At 35.2% G+C, this 22,151-nt stretch overlaps 1 protein-coding gene across 5 annotated transcripts in view; it reads right to left on the bottom strand.

Moving 5' to 3' along the window:
- The window catches only part of LSM14A (LSM14A mRNA processing body assembly factor), a 50,374-nt gene that overhangs the window by 19,713 nt on the left and 8,510 nt on the right, over nucleotides 1–22,151 (bottom strand). For all 5 annotated transcript variants that reach the window (XR_010382335.1, XM_031458587.2, XM_031458588.2 and 2 more), the window contains exons 2-3: nucleotides 8,759–8,922; nucleotides 5,739–5,868 (exon numbers count right to left, since the gene is read on the bottom strand). Coding sequence is in view for 4 of the 5 variants with exons in the window: in XM_031458587.2 (XP_031314447.1) it covers nucleotides 5,739–5,868; nucleotides 8,759–8,922 (294 nt within the window). In the remaining variant the exon portion in view is untranslated. The remainder of the gene's footprint in view (nucleotides 1–5,738; nucleotides 5,869–8,758; nucleotides 8,923–22,151) is intronic.

Below are 22,151 nucleotides of genomic sequence, written 5' to 3'. Positions count from 1 at the left end.
AATGCTTAAAACTCCACTCACAAATTTTGATATGTTGCATTTTATGATCATTAAATTTAAAAATATATTCTAATTTCCCTTATGATTTCCTCTTTAATTTACTAGTGATTTTACAAGTTTGCTCAAATTCCAATTATTTGAATATTTTTCAAGTTATTTTTAATTCCAAATTTAATTTCTTTGTGGTTGAGCAGATATTATTTCAATCCTTCTGAATTTAATATAACTTGTATTATAGCCCAGAATTTGATTTATCCCATTGAGTGATCCATGTTTACTTTAAAAGAATCTACATTCTGCAAGTGTTGGGTGTACTATTTTACAAAAGTTACATACACATTTAGGATTGTTATAGCTTTCTGATGAACTGCCCTCTGTACCATTATAAAGAATTCTGCTTTATCTCTAGCAGTATTTCTGATTTTTAAGTTGCTTTTTTGTCTAATGTTAATTTTCCTAACATTGTTTTCTTGTTATTAGTGTTTGTATTGTATGTCATGCCCTTTCCTATTTTTTTACTTTTTGCCTTTTAATTCATCTCTTGTATGATCTCTGCCTTTTAACTGGAATGTTTAATTCCTTTATACTTCACCAAAGTAGATCTTTAAAATCTTTAGTCTGTCACACTTAATGCATGAAACACTCATTTGGTTTATGCTAACTTTAAAGTTCGTAAGCATGTTAAGTGTTCATTAAATTCAATGATTAAAAATTGATCTGTACAAAACACTGGAGACCTGAGAGAATCACTGACCAATATGGTTTGGCTATGTTTAACTAGCTAAAATGTACCCATTTGTCCGTCTGTCTGTTCAGCCAATATTCTTCCATCTTGACCACAACAGTATTATGAGACTTAGCATGCCATGGCTATTTTGCTGCTTCAATTTATTGTGAGATAATTAGTTTTTTCTAAGGGTCCATAAATTAAAGTCATTAATAACCTAAACTTTGCACATAACAATTATTTTAGCATCAGCTTAAAAATACAACATCAACCAAAGTGCTTTAATACTACGGTGCACCATTCCTTTCTATGTACGAGAATATGTTTCCTCACAATCTTGCCAAAACAGTATACACTCAAACTTTTAGGTTTTGTCAAATTGATAGTGAGAAATGGTGTCTTGGTGCTGATTTAATTTGTATATTTCTTATTATAAGCAAAATTTAAGCATCTTTCCATGTTTAAGGGCCATTTGTATTTCTTTTTTTCTGAAAAAGACAAAGTTAGTTCCTAACCCTTACAATTTTTTCTGTTGAGTTATAGATCTTTATTTTCAGAAATTCTATAGATACAAGACCTTCATGATATAAACTGCAAATAAAACTATAAAAGACTATAATAATATATAAAAACTAAAATGGAAAAGATTTCCCCCAATCAAATAACAATAGTATAACCTGATTTACTAAAACATTCCTGTTGTAAACATCAGGATATTACGGACAGAAAATGAAAACAAGACACTTAAAAGTCTTCTTTAATTTGTGCCAACACAAACTATGTATGAGTTAATTCCTTTTCTAAAAAACATCTGCCACCTTAATGTTTTCCTCCTCCTCATTTAACAGCTTCTAAATACTATATATAGTTCCCTAATTAGCCACTCCACAATATTCTATCAATATGGAAATCAAAATCAAAAATAGTCTGCCACTGCAAAAATTAGTCTACTGGCATTGAAAACACAAGTAAAACTTCCCACCTTTCTGACACCCAAAGAACACTAAACCAGCAACCCCCAATATTAAAATTAGATAAAAGCATTTATAAGGAATATAAACATTATCACCACAAAATACTCTGATTAGAGGAGCAGGCTGTGAAGACTAGCAGAAGCAGCATTTACTGTGTAGACACTGTATGCTAGACCCTGTTTAAAAGCTTTATACGCATTAAGTCATGCAAACTTCACAGTAACGTAGGAGGTTAAGCACACAATAGTCCCAATGTTAGCAAACTACTCAATTTAGTGAAAGGAGTTGCAAAAGGATAAAATTATTCACAACAGTCCTTAATTTGAACCATCAGAATAGGATTCTACCACCTAAAACTAACAGAGGGTATATCTTGATTTAACATGTGTAAGTAACATTGACCATACCACTGGAATAGGATTATAAGGTACATGGACCAAAACTACCTGATTCCTCCTATCCAAGAATAAATCTAAAAGGAATTAAATTAATTAAATTTTGATTAGGGATGAATGTCTGGGTTACTGGTCCCCAGATAAAAAGAACTAAAAAATTTTTTTTGAAAAATGTCAAACCAGTGTCAAAATTAAAAGGAGTACACTGAATTACAATATATTCCTCATCTGGCTCACCAACTAACATCTCGCCCATGCCTATTCTGTTTCTTCATTTCTTCATATTGTGGTACACACACTTCTCTTTTGCCTGCATAGGCTACAATCAATTTGACTCTTCACCCTTAAATACTTCAAAATCATCTCCCCAAAACAAAGACATCCTCCTATTTGGTTAACCACACATCACCACCACATCTAAGAAAATCAACAATAACATCATCCTTACTCAAAGTTCCTCTGTAGTTCCTAAAACATTCTTTACCAACTTTTCCTAAAACTTGGGATCCAATCACATATTTTATTTGGATATAGTATATCTCTTCAGTCTCCTAAAGTCTAAAACAGTCCTGCTGCCTCTCTGTTCTTCACAGCACTGAATCCTTTGAAGAGTTTGGCCTTCTGAATATATATGTTCATTTCCTCATGATTAGAATCTGCATTTCAACAAGAATACCACAGCTGTCTACTCCCCTTCTGCTACAGCAATATATAAGGAGACATATAATCATTAACTATGGCAAACTCAAACTTGACAACTTAAGATGGTAACCATCAGATCTCTCCATTATAAAGGCACATTTTCTCCCTTTGTAATTAATAAGTAAACTGTGAGATGATACTTTAAGACCATTTTAATATCCTGTTTCAACATCATTTACCCAATGATTTTAGCATCCACTGATAATTCTTGCTGTTTCACTGGAGATTCCAAAATGGTGATTTCCTATATCCACCATTCCTTCTATTTATTAGCTAGCATTTTTCTGTTTAAAAAAAAAGCTTTGTTTCCTCTTCTTTTAAAAAGTGGCCTAGATTCCTTTTAGTGGGAAAAGACATTTAAAAAGCAAGAATTAGGTCTATATGTGTTCTTTGCTACTGGGTATCATTGCTTCTAGGCCCCTACTATGAAGAGAGACAGGAAATAACCAGTCTTTAAAAAATGAATTCAACTCTTTCACATAAATTGCAGCAATATTTTTTGGATCTGTTTCCTAGAGTAATGGAAATAAAAACAAAAATAAACAAATGGGACTTAATTAAACTTTAGAGCTTCTGCACAGCAAAGGAAACCACTGGCAAAATGAAAAGACAATGGGAGAAAATATTTGCAAGTGATGCGACTGACAAGGGATTAATTTCCAAAATATACAAAGAGCTCATACAGCTCAATATCAAAAAAACAAACAACGCAATTAAAAAATGGGCAGAAGATTAAAAAAAAAAAAAGGCAGATCTAAATAGACATTTCTCCAAAGAAGACATCCAGATGACCAGCAGGCACATGAAAAGATGCTCATCACTAATTATTAGAAAAATGCAAATCAAAAATACAATGAAATATCACCCCACACTGGTCAGAATGGCCATCATCAAACAGTCTACAAATAATAAATGCTGGAGAGGATACGAAGAAAAAGGAAGCCTCCTGTACTGTTGGTGGGAATGAAAATCGGTGCAGCCAATATGAACAGTACAGAGGTTCCTTAAAAAACTAAAAATAGAGTTATCATATGATCCATCAATCCAACTCCTGGGCATATATCCAGAGAAAACTATTAGTTCAAAAAGATTTATGCACCTCAGGGTTCACAGTAGCACTATGTACAATAGCCAAGACATGGGAGCAACCCAAATGTCCATCAACAGATGAATGGATAAAGAGGTCATATATACATAAAATCTAGTTTTGAGGATACAAGCAATACACACACACACACACACACAGTGTACACATGATAGAATATTACTCAGCCATAAAAAAGAACGAAATGATGCCATTTGCAGCAACAGGAATGGACCCAGATGATCACACTAAGGGAAGTAAGTCAGAGAAAGACAAATATCATATGATATCACTTATATGTGGAATCTAAAAAGATGATACAAATGAACTTATTTACAGAACATAAATTGACTCACAGACATAGAAAACAAACTTATGGTCATCAAAGGGTAAAAGTGGGGAGGAGATATAAATTAGGAGCTTGGGAGTAACATATATGCACTACTATATATAAAATAGATAACCAACAAAGACCTACTATACAGCACAAAGGAACTATATTCAATTATCTTGTAATAACCTATAATGGAAAAGAATCTGAGAAAGAATAGATTTATATATTGTAAACTGAATCATTTTGCTGTACACCTGAAACCAACATAACATTGTAAATCTACTTAAAAAAATGAATTCACACTCATACTTCCAATTCATATTCAAATCCATAGGGTTCTTCCTTACCTTTCCCCCTTCCCTATTTGTATCTCCCTTCTCCAAGGTAAGAATACCATTTCTCAGCAACATCAATATGTTATTCATTTGTCCTATCCCATAATACATACAAAATAGTTTCAAAATTAGCAACACCAATACCACTACCAATTATAAACCCTTAATCAAGTTTTTTTTTTAAAGTTGTATCTGTTCTTACAATATATCCTACTAAGAGTGTAAAAGTTACTTGAATTCTTATTTCTGTATGGTTATGTTATCTGATATATACTTAACACCAGCTGTTTCTGTTTGTATTCATTCAATTTTAGGGCTTACTTTTTTTCCCATTGTTTTTTGTGAATAAGTAAAACATTACATATCCAAAAAGTCACAACTGTATTAAAAATATTCATAGAAAGGAATTAATTTTAATATAATTAATTAACATACTAATGAGTTTCAAAACATTTGAAACTGGATTTGTGATTCAGTGAAATAAAGCTGATAAGTGATTAAATCAACGGGGAAAAAGGTTGAGGGTTAAAAGTTTGACATTTAAAAAGTTATTCTTTACTGCAGGAATTTCAATAAAGGTGTACTTAAGAGCTAAAAAGCATAGCTATAAAAACAAACAAAAATCTGATCTGATCGTATCCAGCTTTTGCACACAACAGCCTTTGTCCTCCAATCATAAGAAGGACTATAAATAGCCTAGCCCTCCTACACTTTCTCCTTATAGTGCCGTGTTTCTAAACCATTATTACAATAAACACCCTCAAACATACTATATTTGAGTATCTCTCCTAGGTGGTGTTAAATTATCCACATTCCACATAAATATTCCTTAATGGCATTATTTCCTAATAATGGCATTATCTCAATTTCCCTTTTTAAAGATCCATCCTGTTTGGAAAAATGCTTATTTTAAATGGATACATCTTACATAGATTAAAAATAACATTCAATAAAATTTGGTAATTGGATATACCTAGATTTAAAAAAAAGTTACTATTCTAAGAGATGGCATTTATTGAACCACTAATCATTAAGGACATTAAAATAAAGTCTTTAAAATAATAGATTATAAAAGCAACACCAAACAATTAGTCTAAAAATTTATGATAAGTTTTATATATCTTTGTGGTACAGACAAGGAAATTACAAAAAAGAAAAAAAGAAAAAAGAAAAAAAGCATAACATACCAACACCAACAGCACCAAACTGCTGCCCCACTAATGAACTTGCACTGAACTGACTGTATGTGGGCATCCTGCCAAAAGGTCCATAGGAGCCCACTGACTGGAATGAAGAAGTAGATGAGCCTAGTGAAGACTGAAGAAAGGTCATGAGTTATTTTTCCAGGTTCTAAACAACATGTACGTAACAAAAAGAAAGTCAGATATTACATTTTTAAGAAAACTATTAAATTATAACTTCTCAACACAAAAGCAATTATAACTTGCAACATGCATTTAATATTAAAACAGCTGAATAACTTTCTAATTTCAACATTTGTACATGTGTGCCAGTTATACTCAATGTGATTTATAAATGCTTTTTTCTACAATGAACTTATCCTTTGAGTTCAGAGTTTTATAAAAGATTTAGGAAAAGAACTGAAAAAAAGTTCCTGAATAAGTAAAGTAATTTTGCTTAAATAAAAAACATGAGAAAAATCACATTTGGTTACAGTACTAAGTTTCAGTCTCATGCTGACACAAATATGACATCTCACTTTTGATTTTACTCTTATTTTTGATTACCTGAAGAATACTATTAAATTTATAGGAAAAACAGACAGAAACAAATTACCCTACACAAAACCATTTACATTTTAAAACATAGTTGTTATCATGTTAAAGGGTACTTTATAAAAACCTTAATTTATTAAACCTAAAATATATTTTAATATGTATACATGTATACTTTATACATTAATTTATTTTAACATAAAATGTTTCATAATATCAATATGAAGTATACTAACAGCCACTAGGTTATAAGCTCACTGATGGCAGGATCCTGTCTGTATGCTTGCTGCTAATGTCAGGCACATGGCAAGTACTTGATAAAGACTATTTAACGAATGAGTCAAAAGATCAAAAGTGGTGGGGAGTGGATATAGCCCAGTGGTAGAGTGCGTGCTTCGCATGGGTGAGATCCTGGGTTCAACCCCCAGTACCTCCATTAAAAAAAAAAGATCAAAAGCAAAAACTTATGGTGATTGGAAGTATTTTAACATCATTTTAAATTGTGCTCTCTTGGCTTTCCTCATTCCATGACTGCTTGTTCCCTGGAGTTATCAAAATATATATGAGTCAGATAATATCACTCCTTGGTGTAGGCAGCTATTTCTACTAGAATGTGTCTCTTCTCCCTCCATTTAAGAAGTTCACATTTTCTCAGGATTCTTTTCAGACTTAATTCCTTAAAAGTAAGACTTAAAAAGCAGGGGATAATCGTTTATCCGTGGAATCTTGAAAAAAAAAGGACACTAATGAACTAATTATTATTTATAACTTAGATGACTGATTTCTTGAATATGTGTAAGCACATTTGACTATCCTTTATGACTGGATTACTGCATTCCATTGATTCTTATTTTGTGGTTGGCTTTATTCCTTTGATAACTATGTAAGTTTAAAAAGCTAAAGCTCTAAATTGTTCTTAGAAACAATGAACAGTAAATATATGTAAATTTAAAAAAATACCCAGACTAGATAAATCCAAAGAGAGAATGCACACTGGTGGTTACCAGAAGCTGGGAGGAGGGTGCCAACAGAGGGAAAGTGCTTAATGTGTAAGAGGTTTTATTTTGGGTGATGCAAGTGTTTTGGAACTGGATAGAAGCAGAGTTTGCACAACATTGTGAATGCACTAAATGTCACTGAATTGTTCATTTTAAAATGGTTAATTTCTAAATTGTGAATTTCACCTCAGTAAATTATTTACATAAATAATGAAACACAAGAAACAAAAACAAAAACAAAAAAACCCCAAAGAAGGGGATAGATGAATAGAGAATTTTTCCAGTTTATGTTGCAAGAACCAAATTTACCATTTCTTATTAAAAAGTTGATCTTATTCCAGAAAAAACAGTAAATAAATGTTAAAAGGTCCTTTCTCTTTTTTCCACTTAAATTTTATATACCACTTAATATTTTCTTTAGAAGAGTCATTAGGTATTTTCTTTTAATGGCTGGAAGTAAGGCAAATTCTATGCAAGGTAATGTATATTTTAACTATCAGTTTTGTGAAAAACTAAGATTTTTATCACCCACAGCATAAAAAAGGGAAAGTTAAAAATAAACAACAAGCATATTTCAGAAAATGACCAAAGACTCCTGACAAGAAAAAAGACTGAGAAGAAAATGGATTCAGGAGGAAAACCACAGGGGCCATAAAGCTTTTAATCAGCTAAGCCCTCAAGTTAAAAATATTCTTGTTAATCTTCTTCCTCTGCTGTTACAGTAGAAATTCAGAGTTTCTATATGCTTCCAATCAACATGTAAACAGGTATTATAATGAACATCCTCTTCAATCCATAATCTACAATCTTTTAGACAGCATGTGTTTCTGTTTTTAATAAAATACACAAGTATGTTAAAATTCTTTTGTTTGTGCTAATATAACATAGTACATATACTGCATAACATACATATAATATATAATGTGATTTAGCATTTTTTTCATTAAACCTAGTAATCTTACCTCATAGTCATCACCACCCTAGTTTGTCATAAGAACCACATGCAAATAATATAGTGGCAGGGATCCTGGATTCTGGAGAGAGACTGCCTCAGTCTGTTCAAATTATGGCCCTACCTCAATTTCCTCACTTGTAAAAATGAGAATAACTACAGTACCAAAGGGTGTTGTGAGGATTGTCTTATTATATGTGTAGTGCTTTGAACAGTGTTTCTTATAAAGTTAGACCTCAATAAATGTGAGCTATTTTAACTGTTGTTTAAATTAGAAAATATCTTATGATAAAAATTAATTCCTCAGCTATTTCTTACTCATTTAGTTCCAACTTATGATCTAAAGAGAAAAACCTGGCAAAGAACGTTATCCAGTTATTTTAGGTATCTAGAAAATGGTTATCAGCTACATGAAAATTTGATTGAGAAAACTTAAAAAACAAAAACCAGGTGAGACAAAAGCCAAGGCTAGCTATGTGCCTGAAGTTTATTTGTACTCCAAGACAAATTTACTATGTTACCTGAACAATAGCTGGGTCCTGAGGCAAAGAACATTGTGGTTTTGGTGGCTCACAAACAGTGAGGTCTTTAATATCACTCCCACGGAATATAATGTATTCAAAGACTTCATCTCGAGGTGGTATTGGACGATCTGTTGGTCTGTCTTCTGTACCAAAGGACCGAACTGGTGAGAAAACAGGATATGAGTGAGATACATGTCTACTCACTATATTCAGGTAGTGCCTCTTTTAAGTGAACTGTTTCAAAAACTAAGCAGTTCTTAAATGTCATCCAAGGGAAAGTATTCATTAATCTGTAGATAAATACTTTTTTTTAAAAGAGGAAAAACACAGGAGGTTTTGCATAGAGCTAAATGTGTTCAGTTTAAAAGACTATCTGTAATACGAAGTTTTGTTCTTTCTATATTTTTATTTACTTATGTCTTTGGTGATTGTGGTGAGAGGAGGTGTCAAAAATGTCCTTTCATTGTTGATTTATTTTTAATATCCTCATTCAGCAAAATAAAGAACTGGCAACCTGTGTGATATTCTGGGTGTGTGTTGGAGGGGTGGGGAGTAAGTGAAGATTTTCCCAGGACACAAAAATCTCCAAAGTTTGGGAAACTCAGCTTCAGGTTTAAGACAAGACAATGGAAAGAACATCTATCCTGGTGAGTAGTATGTCTTCTAGAAGCCAAGGAAAGCAGTTGTCAGCTATTCAGCCCTATGGGATAGCATAAAATGCCCCAGTTACCTAAAATATCTTATCTCATAATTAAGTCTGATTATTTTAACACTTAGCATTACTCAAAGTTGAACTGTAGACTACCTGCATCATGGTAACAAGCTAGCTAAAAAGACTTCTGGGATCCTGTTAAAATTCACTGTTTCAGACTTTCTAGGAAAAGGGTCCAGAAATCTGCATTTTAAACCAATTCCTCAAGAGTTTCTTATGAATACTACAGTTTCAGGTTCACTATCTTAGGAGACCTCTGAAAATGTTGAAATCCCTATAGAAGTTCCAAATAAGAAAGTTTGAAAGATCAAATATTATCCATTTAAAGAGTGTTCTAGAGGAAGTAAACCCCGTAACATTGTGCAGTTTTGAATATATGCATTTTTCTGCAGAATTGATCCAGAGCTAGACTGAAGGTAAAATTTCAGTTTAAATAATGCTTTTTCCTAAATCTTAAAAACTCTTTCTAGTAATTATGAGATTTCTAGGAAGAATGATGGCATAGCTATGTATAGGTTTGCAGAAAAACATTCCTCCCTAAAACTCACAAATGTAAGAAAGTTAAAATATCCTTAAACTGGGAAAATACCTAGAACACATACATAAAGTTTTATCAAAAAATATCATTCAGATATTGAATGAGTTAGTCCAAACTGGAAGACCAATATCAGAGTCTATATTTAGCATGCTGAGAAACTTTCCCAGGGACCCTTCAACTTGGTGGATGGGGATGGGGATACACATGTGGTAAGCGAAAAGATGCAGAATGCCCTAGTTGAAGCTCCCTTTCTCTGATGGCTAAAAAATACTTTGTCAGGGCAAGAGTAAGTGACAAAGTCCTGCATCTTGTGCTTTATCCAAAAGGAAGGGTAAAAAGAGTTTAAAAAAAAAAAAAAAAGCAAGACTAAGAAAATTACAAATAAAACAATCTCACTTCTAACCTTAGCACAACCACCGCCCTACAATGTTTTATAAAGTCCCAGACCTCCGAAGTAACAGATTAGCTCATCCTGCAGCTGGAGGCAAGTGGGATGGGGTTAAAAGCCCTGCATCTATAAAAAGATAAACTCCATTAAGTTCTTGAAACCATTCAAACTACACCACATAGTCAAAAGATACATGAAAAAAATCCACTCAGGGTTAGTATTTACCACAGGAAATAGAAGAAAACTCAGAAATAAGTGCTTCAATTCTCGAGAAAAATTAAAATCCTGTAATCAAAATGACACTGAAAAGAAAAGGTAGCACTGAGTTGAGAAGAGAGGAAAACTAGATAAGACAAATATAACAGCAGAACTAATAAATACATAAACAACAAGCAGAACAGTCTCAGAGAAGATAACAGAAAATGTAAGAGAAAATAAAACTAAAGACGTAACAGAAATTTCCTGACATGAAGACCTAAATTTGATCAAGGTTTTACTGCATTTCTGGAAGAAAATTTAGTGCACTATAAGCAATACAGAGACTCATCCTTTGCTGTATCAAAATAACACTAAATGGACAATAAATTCATTTAACCACATAAATGTATGTGCCAATTTACTAAGGCCCTAGAATAGAATGTAAATTTAATAGTTCTGTAAAAGGCTATAAAGTTACAAAGTGTTACACATGTCAGGATGGTAATCACTTCACACAGTATTCTAACAAAAACTGGGAGATGAAAATGAGCAGAAGGAAACACAAAAGGAAATAAACTAATACTCTCATCTTTTACAGTAAGGAGTCACGATAAAATTTGGGGGAAGTTGGTAAATTAATACAACTAGGCTTAAAAATCTGTTGTTTGTGGTCCTAAAGATAATCAACAATAGAGTTCAAAACTAAAGGCATATTTTCCAAAATATTATGTGTAGAAAACCTCTACCATACAGCAAAAGAGGCAAAATGAAAAAGCATGAAAACAGAGATCATGAAGAATGATTTACACACACTAAGAGTTTGAGAAACGTACTATTGGTGGGAACACAGTTTGGTGCAGCCATTATGGAAAACAGTATGGAGATTTCTCAAAAAACTGAAAATAGTCTTATCATATGATACAGCAACCCCACTGCTCGACATATATCTAGAGGGAACTCTAATTTGAAAAGATGCATGCACTCCAATGTTCACAGCACCACTACATACAATAAATTGATTAATCCCTATTTACAATAGCCAACCAAGATATGGAAGCAACCTTTTTATTTTATTTATTTATTTTTAACATTTTTTTAATTGAGTAATAGTCATTTTACAATGTTGTGTCAAATTCCAGTGTAGAGCACAACTTTTCAGTTATACATGAACATACATATATTCATTGCCACTTTTTTCACTGTAAGCTACCACAAGACCTTGTACATACTTCCCTATGCTATACAGTATAATCTTGTTTATTTATACTACATTTTAAAATCCCAGTCTGTCCCTTCCCAACCCCCACCCCCTTGGCAATCACAAGTTTGTATTCTATGTCTATGAGTCTGTTTCTGTTTTGTATTTATGGTTTTTTTTTTAGATTCCACATATGAGTGATCTCATATGGTATTTTTCTTTCTCTTTCTGGTTTACTTCACTTAGAATGACATTCTCCAGGAACATCCATGTTGCTGCAAATGGCATTATTTTATTCTTTTTTATGGCTGAGTAGTATTCCATTGTATAAACATACTACAGTGTCTTTATCCAGCCATCTGTTGATGGACATCTAGGCTGCTTCTGTGTCTTGGCTATTATAAATAGTGCTGCTATGAACATTGGGGTGCAGGTATCATTTTGAAGTAGGGTTCCTTCTGGATATATGCCCAGGAGCAGGATTCCTGGGTCATATGGTAAGTCTATTCCTAGTCTTTTGAGGAATTTCCATACTGTTTTCCACAGTGGCTTTCCTTGCTTCCCTCTCCCACTCTTAATGATTTAGATGTCTTCTTTCACAATTTTGTGTTTATTCTTTTTGTAATTCATGGCAGTTATCACCTTTCCAGTTCAGAGCTTCTCATTTTTGTAGCATCCTGCTTCTTTTCTATTTAGAGTAGAACTGTCACTATCTCTTTTAGCATGGGTTTAGTGTTGCTAAACTCTTGTAGTTTTTGCTCGTCTGTGAATTTCTTTATCTCTCCGTCTATTCTAAAGGATAGCCTTGCTGGATAGAGTGTCCTAGGCTGCATCGTTTTTTCATTCAGGCCTTTGAATATATCTTGCCACTCCCTTCTGGCCTGTAGTGTTTGTGTAGAGAAATCAGCTGAAAGTCTTACGGGGGTTCCCTTGTAACTCACTCTTTGTTTTTCTCTTGCTGCCTTTAGGATCATTTCTTTATCCTTGACTTTGGCCATCTTGATTATATGTCTTGGTTTGGGTTCTTCTTGTTTGGGACCCGCTGAGCCTCCTGTACTTGGATATCTGATTCCTTTAGGTTTGGGAAGTTTTCAGTCATGATTTCTTCAAATACCTTTTCAATCCCCTTTGTTCTTTCTTCCCCTTCTGGAACCCCAATTATGCGTAGATTGGCATGCTTTATATTATCCCATAGGTCCCTTATATTGTTTTCATTGGTTTTTATTTGTTTTTCTCTCAGCTGTTCTGATTGGGTGCTTTCTGTTGTCCTGTCTTCTAGGTCACTTATTCGTTCCTCTGCGTTATCTAGCCTGCTTTGTACAGCCTTTAGGTCAGATCTCATCTCAGCAAATGAGTTTACTAATTCTACTTGGTTCTTCTTTATAGCTTCTATTTCATTTTTGACATTTTATATCTCTAAACACTATTACTTTTAGTTCCTTCAGTACTTTGATCACTCCTTTTTTGAAATCTTAATCTAGTAGGCTATCAGTGTCTATTTCCTTGATCGTGCTTTCAGGGGATTTCTCTTGATCTTTTAATTGGGAGTGGTTCCTCTGCTGTTTCATATTGCTCATATCTCTCTGGCACTGTGGCTTAAGGAGTATCAGTTATCTACTGTGGTCCTTAAGGAGTTTATGTATTTATCTATCTAAAGCCTATGCAGGAATAAAACCAGTGAGTGGGCGTGTCACTCCCCCTGATGCCGCCTGCCAAGAACATGGGTTGCTGCCTGCCCTCTCCCAGCACTGGTCGCTGCTGCTCTGTGCAGCTGCCTGCTCCACAGGCAGGCTTGAGGAAGACCGCGGGAACAGCCCGACCCCTGCTCTGTCCCAAATCTCAGCTCCTTGTTTGTCTTGGCGTGAGTTCTCTGAGGGACCAGGGCAGAAAGATCCTATATGCCTTGGGCTGTAAACAAGTCTCAGTCCTGCCCAGGAGGCTGTGGAGTCCCCGGGCGGATTCAGGTCTCGGCCCCACCCCTGCCCAAGCGCTGTGCACAGGAGATGGCAGCTGTGGCTGCACCCCACCTCTCTTCTGGTGAGAAGTGCCAGTAATGGCGGCGCGGGTCTGAGAGACAAAGGCTACGCCCCTCCCTCCAGGGCACACCAGCCCTGTTGCTTTGCTTTTTTCGCAGTTTATGGGGGACTGAGGTTGTTCTGCTCTGTTTCCCCTCCCAGCCACAGCGTGCAGCACCCTGCAGTCTCCCAGGGCTCTGTCAGTGCAGCCGCCCCGGTCCTCCGCCCAGCTCAGGCGGCCAGTCCCGGCCTCCAGCTGCTGGCTCATGTCTTGGGCTGGGTGTCGCAGGGACCCTCTGTACCCGTTTAACTTAGTTCTGTTGGTCAAGGGGTGCTTGGGGCAGATCTGAGCCTCGGAGGCTCCCCCTCCGTCCTGTTGGCCTCTCTGTTGGAGAGGGGAGACCCAGCCAACGAGTGCTATTCCTCCTTTGCCGCTCCCTCCCCACGGGATTTGTCCGCACTGTTTTGCTTTTTCTTCTTTCTTTTTCCCTCTTCTCCTACCAGATTTTTGGCGTCTTTGTCTTTCAAAGAGAGTCGGAGTTTGGCAGGTGCTCTGGTTGGCTGAGTGGGTCCATAGATGTGAGTTTTGGTGTATTTGTGGGAGAGGGTGAGCTACAAGTGTCCTTCTATTCTGCCACCTTGCTTCTCTGGAAGCAAGCTTTTTAAAATGTCCATCAACAGATGGCTGGATAAAGACGCTGTGGTATGTCTATACAATGGAATACTACTCAGCCATAAAAAAGAATAAAATAATGCCATTTGCAGCAACATGGATGGACCTAGAGATTGTCATTCTAAGTGAAGTAAGCCAGAAAGAGAAAGAAAAATATCGTATGATATCACTTATATGTGGAGTCTAAAAAAAGAAAAAAAAGAAGACACTAATGAACTTATCTATAAAACAGAGACAGACTCACAGACATAGTAAACAAACTTATGGTTCCTGGGGCTGGGGGAAGGGGGTGGGAAGGGATAAAGTGGGAGCTTGAGATTTGCAAATATTAACTAGTATATATAAAACAGATAAATAAGTTTCTTCTATGTAGCACAGGGAATTATATTCAATATCTTGTACCTGTAATGAAAAAGAATATGAGAACAAATATATGTATGTAGATATATGACTGAAACATTATGCTGTACACCAGAAAATGACACACTGTAAACTGACTATACTTCAATTAAAGAAAAGTCTGAGAAACAAGTCTAACGATGGAGACTGGCTGACCAGATTTAAAGTTTTTGACAGTTCTTATAGCATTATAAAGAATAAGTTAATAAGAAGAGAGATCGGAAGGGTACTCATGTCTGAATGATAACAGAACAAATGAGAGGTGCTGAAGGTTGAAACCTGGACACTGAGAATAGAAAGAAAGGAGGCAGCAAAATGTTACAGCAGAGCTCTACAATTTTATCACCTTGCTTAACCAAAACTTTATGCCGGCTGAATTGCAACTCATCATTTCCCCCTACCCCTAGGCCCTGGAAACCACCATTCTCCATTATTTGTCCTTCTACAACTTAGAAAATAAAATGAAAAAGAAAGCAGAGGACCAGTTTGGAAGTTCCTGGGCAAGTGATAGTGAAAAGATATTAAAGAGGTCAAAATAACTTGATTTATCAAATGCAGTTTCTTACTTAGAATTCTATAACTCTGGCCATTTTTTTTTCCAAAATAGACTGCTATATTATTTGTTATATCTAAAAATTAGGTAAATATACAATAACATTAAACATGTTATGACTGAAGCAGATTATAAAACCGTTATTTTCAAAAGATTAAAACTATCTAAAATAAAAACAAAGATGGGAGGGACATCATGGAAGATGGCAGAGTAGGAAGATCCAGGAATTGGTTTCTACACCCAAACAACTATCGGGCTGGCAAACACAGTCTGAATAGACCTTTTTGGAACTACAGAGTCTAGTCAAATGCTTGTAGCATTCAAAGGAGCTCCTAGTGAAGAAAGAGGCTGGTGACTTTCAGTGATTTTTGTCATTTTACAGTGGCTGGCTATTACCATTCATCATCTCCCATCTCTGTAAAAGGCAGCTATGGGGACAGTGGCCTGTATTCCCTGTGCTGCTTGCTGGTGCCAGGTGGGCAACACAGATTTTGTCCTCCAAAAAATTGGGGTTGTATGATATGATCTGCCTAGAAATTCACTGAAGGATGGCCATTGTTTCAATCCTCAAGTGTGAAAAGGTAGCTTCCCTCGTAGTGTTGGTGAAGGCATTAAAAAGAGCTAGAATAACCTTTTTTCCTTCAACAAAAGCGTAATGTATGTTATTATAAATTGCACACGTACATGGAACATTTTTCAGGACAAACCAAATGTTAGGCCAAAACTAATGCTCAATAAACTGAAGATGGAAATTTTACAAAGTTATCTTCTCTGACCACTTTGAAGCTAGAAATTAATAATAGAAGGGAAACTGGAAAATTCACATGTGGGAAATCCACAAGTATGTGGAAACAACTCACTCTTAAATAATCAATAAGTAAAAGAAGAAATCACTAGGAAAATTAAGAAAACACTTGAAGACAAAAACAAACAAACAAACAAAACAACCCGCATGCCAAAATTATGGGATGTGGAGAATGCCGTACTCAAGAGGGAAATTTATAATTGTAAATGCTATATTAAAAAAAAAAAACTCACATCAACTTTATTAAAAAACTAGAAAAAGAGCAAACTAAGCCCAAATCCAGAAGGAAGGAAATAATAATAGAGCAGAGATAAACAACATAAAGAACACAAAAACAGAATCAACAAAACAAAAAATTGATTCTTTGAAAAGATCAACTATTTTAGACAAAACTTTAGCAAGACTAAATAGACTTTCCAAAGAAAAAGGTCAGAAAAATGTAAAAAACTAAAACCTGGTGAAAGCAAGGACATTACTACCAACCTTATAGAAATTTAAAGGCTTCTAAGAGAATACTACAAACAATTGTATGCCAACAAACTAGATAATCTAGATGGAAAAGAAAAATTTCCAGAAACTACAAATTACCAAAACTAACTCAAGAAGAAATAGACAATCTCAACAGAGCTATAACAAGTAGAGATTGGACCAGTCATCAAAAATCTCCAAAGAACCAGGACCAGATGATTTCACTGGTGAATTTTACCAAAACATTTTAAGAACCAACATCAATCCTACTCAAACTCCTCCAAAAAAACAGAACAAAGGGGAACACTTCTTAACGTATTTTATGAGCCCAGCATTACCCTGACACCAAGGTCAAACAAAGATACTATAAGAAAGCTGGGTCAACATCTCTTATGAATGGAGATGTAAAACCCTTCAACAAAATACTGACAAACTGAATCCCAAAGTACATTAAAAGGATTATACACCATGACCAATTGGGATTTTATTCTAAGAATGCGAAAGTGGTTTAACATGAAAAAAAATTCAATGTTATAATATACCACATTAATAGACCAAGGCGGGTAAGAAACCCTGAGCATATTGCAATAGATGCAGAAAAAAATCTGACAAAATTTAATACCCTTTAATGATAAAAACACTTAGCAAACTAGGAATCAAAGGGAACTTACTTAACACGGTAAAGGCATATATGAAAAACCCACAGCTAACATCATATTCAATGGTGAAAGACAACCATTTCCCTAAGAATGGAAACAAGACAAGGATGTTTACTTTCACCACTGCTATTAAACAATGTACTAGAAGTCCTAGCCAGCACGATTAGGCAAGAAAAGGAAATAAGAGGCATACAAGTAGGAAAGAAATAAAACTTTTTGTAGATGAGATGATTCCACATATAGAAGAGCCCATAAAATCTATGTTTAAAAACCTACTAGAGCTAATAAATGAATTCAGCAAAATTATAGGTACAACATCAACACAGAAATCAGCTGTGTTTCTACCTAACAACAATAATAAATCCAAAAAGGAAACTAAGAAAACAATCCCACTTACAATAGCATCCAAAAGAATAAAAGATCTAAGAATAAACTTAACCAAGGAGGTAAAACAACAACTACCAACTCTTGCTGAAAGAAATTAAAGAAGACCTAAATAAATGGAAAGCCATCCCATGTTCATGGGTTGGAAGACTTAAGATCACAATGGTCCCCAGAGTGATCTAAGATTCAGTGCAATCTCTATCAAAATTACAATGGCTTTTCCCCCTTCAGAAATGGAAAAGCTAACTCTCAAATTCATATGCAACTTCAAGGGAGCCCAAATAGACAAAAGAATTTTGAAAACATTGGAGGATTCATACTTTCTGATTTCAAAACCTACTACAAAGCTACAGTAGTCAAAATAGTGTGGTACTTCCATAATGGTAGACATATAGATTTATGGAATGGAATACAGAATCCAGAAATAAACCCAAACATCTGTGGCTAATTGATTTTAGACAAGGATCCAATATAATTCAATAGGGATAACTGAGTAGCCTCTTCCAAAAATGGTTCTGGAACAACTGGATAACCACATACGAAATGAGGTTGAAATCACACCTTATTCTATACATAAAAATTAACTCAAAGAGAATGTGATATTGAAATATAACATTTTATATACACACACACACACACATACATGTATATATGTCTTTATCTCTAGCTCTTGGCCAGAACTCCTAAAACTTTTGTAATTTCCTAAGAGATAAAGGTATAAAGAGCATCTTTTATTCTAACATTTCATCTCTGAACCCTGGTTTCTGACATAGAGCTCCTAAATCTCTTAGAATTTTCTGGATGATTATCAAAGCATCTTTTGTTCTAATGAGAAGACTCTTGGTGGGCTCCTGGATAGCTTCAGGAAAAGGGCTGGTCATCCGAAAGACCAAGCTATGATTAGAAGCTTGGAACTATCAGTCTGACCTCCCATCTTCTGAGGAGGGGAGAGCGGCCTGAGATTGAGTTAATAGTTGAACATGTCTATGTGATGAAGCCTCCATAAAAATGCATCAACTATGGGGTTTGGAGAGCTTCCTGGTTGGTAAACATGTAAAGGTGCTGGGAGGGTGATGTGCCTGTAAAGCTCTGTAGGTCTTCCCACATATTTTGCCCTATGCATCTCTTCTATCTGGCTGTACTGAGTCTAATAAGTAAACTGTTTTATTGAGTTTTGTGAGCTGTTGTAGAAAATAGCAAACCAAAGAGGGGGTTGTGGGAATCCCCAATTTACAGTCAGTTGGTTGAAAACAGAGGTCACAACCTGGGACCTGAGACCAATGTGTGGAGTGGAGGAGAATCTTGTGCGATTGAGCCCTTAACCTGTGGGATCTGACACTAACTTCAGATAGACAGTGTCAGAATTGAATTAAATTGCAGGACACCACTTCACGTCCAGGGAATTGGAGAACTGACTGATATGCGGAAAATCCCCCATACATTTGGTGGCCAGAGTAGAGGAGAAACACAGTTTTACTTTTAGTGGGTCAATGACCTAACTACAAGAGCCAAAAGTATGAAACTATTAAAAGAGAACACAGGAGAAAATCTTTAGGACCCTGAATTTGACAATGGATTCTTAGATTTGACACTAAAAGTCCAAGCAACAAAGAAAAAATAGATAAATTGGACTCCGTAGAAATCAAACCCTTTTGTGCATCAGAGAATATGGAGAGTATCAGAAGACAAACTATGGAATAAGGGTGATATCTGCAAGTCTTATTTAAGTGTTTAATATGTAGAATATATAAAGAATTCTTAACAAAAAGACAAACAATCCAATTAAAAATGAGCAAAAACCTGGAGATACTTCTCAAAAAGAGATATACAAATAGCCAACAAGTTTATGGAAAAATGTTTAATATCATTGGTTATTATGGAAATGAAATAAAAACCATCTTGAAATATCACTTCATAATTACTAATACGGTTTTAATAATAAAATCACTGTGCTCAAGCTCCTCCATGTTTTAACAAATGGCCACGACTTTAGAGAAATGATAATAAAATCAGAAAATAACAGATATTGATGAGGATGTGGAGAAATAGGAATCCTTGCACATTGCTGGTGGAAAGTAAAATGGTGCGGCTGCTGTGAAAAATAGCTTACTGGTTCTTCAAAAAATTAAACATATAATAACCACATGACTCAGCAATTTCACTCACATGTGTGAAAACCTATGTCCGCACAGAAACTTACACATGAAATGTTTCAAGTAGTATTATTCATTAACAGCCAAAAGTTGGAAACAACACATATGCCCATCAACAGATGAATAGATAAATTGTTTTTTACACACACACACACACACACACAGATATATTAAGAGTAGGCCAGAAGGCTTGAGATAAGTTACAATTTGAGTCCAAAGGTGGTTTGCTGGCAGAATTCCTTCTTGTTCAGAAGAGGTCTATCTTTGCTCTATTAAAGCCTTCAACTGACTGGATGAGGCCCACCCACATCCCACATCATGGAGGGTAAACTGTTTTACTCAAAGTCCACTGATTTAAATATTAATCTCATTTAAAAAACATCTGAAACATCCAGAGTATCTCACCAAATATCTGGGTACGGTGGCCCAGCTAAACTGACACAACACTAGCCATCACACAACTCCATCAGTAATATTTCCAGGTGGAAGTAATACATTCTTCCTCTAAAAATCACACAGCATTCTATCACTGTCTATACCTACCCTTTCTAGAGTTGAAAGATCTTCAGAAGAAAGATCTGTAATCCCACAGTATCTAATATAGTGCCCTACATATTGCTGACATTTGAGTATTTCTTGAATAAATAAATTCCACAGTGGAAAAAGCTATTAAGTAAGCTATTTCCAAAATTACTAAGTACTGTTTAGTATCAAGGGAATTGAATTAAATTATCCAATAAACCTACTTAGAATAAAATGGGAAAATGACTACTTACAGCAAAAAGAATTAGCAGCTGGACATCAATAGGATGGGAAGACAGAAAAAATAACACGCAGAATTAAAAAACAAAACAAAACAAAACAAAACAAAACAAAACAGTATATATGCACAAGCATCAAACCAGGAAAAGAAAAAATGGTGAAAAGCTGCACTTGGTATTTTTCTTCTTCTGATATTTATCTTTAAGCTCTTGTAGCATATCCAGTATCATATACAAACTCTTGCTGAAACTATCTGAGATACTACATATTTAGAATAAGCTGCTATATAATATGGGTTTAATATGTCTTAATTACTTAAATATTAAAAGATCTCTGTTTATCATTTACCAGTCTTCTACAATTTGGTACCCTTGCATAGACCTTGATGACAGGATGGTAGTAAGCAGGCTCTTTCACTTGGGCAGGGAATTTTAAAAAATAAGATTCCACAGGCCTGCTCTTTGAATCATACCAAAGCCTGTCTCCACAAACCTCCACTTTAACTAGTTTAGGCCTACGTTTCTTCTTTCCCAAACTCTTAAAATATTCCAACTGACCTCAATATTGTTAACTTCTTCCCTCAACCCCAATTTTTGCACACTGCTGTCAGCATAAACTTCCTAAAGCTGGACTCTGACATATCACTTTATTGGCTAAAAACTTTCAGTGGTCCTCTACAATCCATCAAGAAAACTCAGACTTGTTAACATGCCATTCAAATGACAAACTGAATAAATTAAGATAAATTTAGCAGTGGAAGCAAAATAAAGAGGGTGGGGGTGCTTGAGTCTTCCAGAGCTGTTAGTTCTTTTCTTTCCTTTGTGACTTCGTTCTCAATCTGTTGCATTGTCCATTTCTTCCACAACAACCATGAAAGGAGTAAGTGAAAGGCATTCTACTTCAAGGGAATCTTGTGAAAAGGCCCCAGGTCTGAAGGAACCTGACCGATCTGAAGACCTAAATGGCAACTAGTGTTGACCTACCTTAAGTGAGTTGCAAGGTGTTGCGGATCAGAGTAAGAGTCTTGGACTTTGTTAGTTGTCTGTGCGTTCACTTCCCTGACAAGACTACAAACTTCCTGTAGTTTGGACATTTCCTCCCAGATGTCCTCTTCATATGGCTAATTGTGACTACCTGTCAGGCCCTAGCTTAGATGTTAGGTCCTCGATAACCTTGTCTCTGTTGCTCCCTTTTGTTTCCTAGCACCTAGCACAGTGTCTAGCACTTAGTCATAGTAGGCACTCAGTAATTCTCCTGAATGGATATAAAAAGCTCCAGGCAGATATAAGCTTCGCCTATGCCCCATTTGCTCCATGAAGTCTTTATTGTGGTAGGTACCTCTGCTCCCAAATGTGCCTACGTTTCTCCAGAACCTCTAATTTACCCTCAACAGAGAGTACCAGGGTTGGAGAGGAGTAATGTGAAATGCAAAAGGGGTATTTAGAAATCTAGCCACTGTTGGAATAAATTGCAAGTTAATCATCC

The sequence above is a fragment of the Camelus dromedarius genome, chromosome 9 (assembly GCF_036321535.1).
Source record: "Camelus dromedarius isolate mCamDro1 chromosome 9, mCamDro1.pat, whole genome shotgun sequence".
Taxonomy (NCBI): Eukaryota; Metazoa; Chordata; class Mammalia; order Artiodactyla; family Camelidae; genus Camelus; species Camelus dromedarius.
Note: the sequence above shows the minus strand (reverse complement) of the source record. Positions and strands in the feature narration are given on the sequence as shown.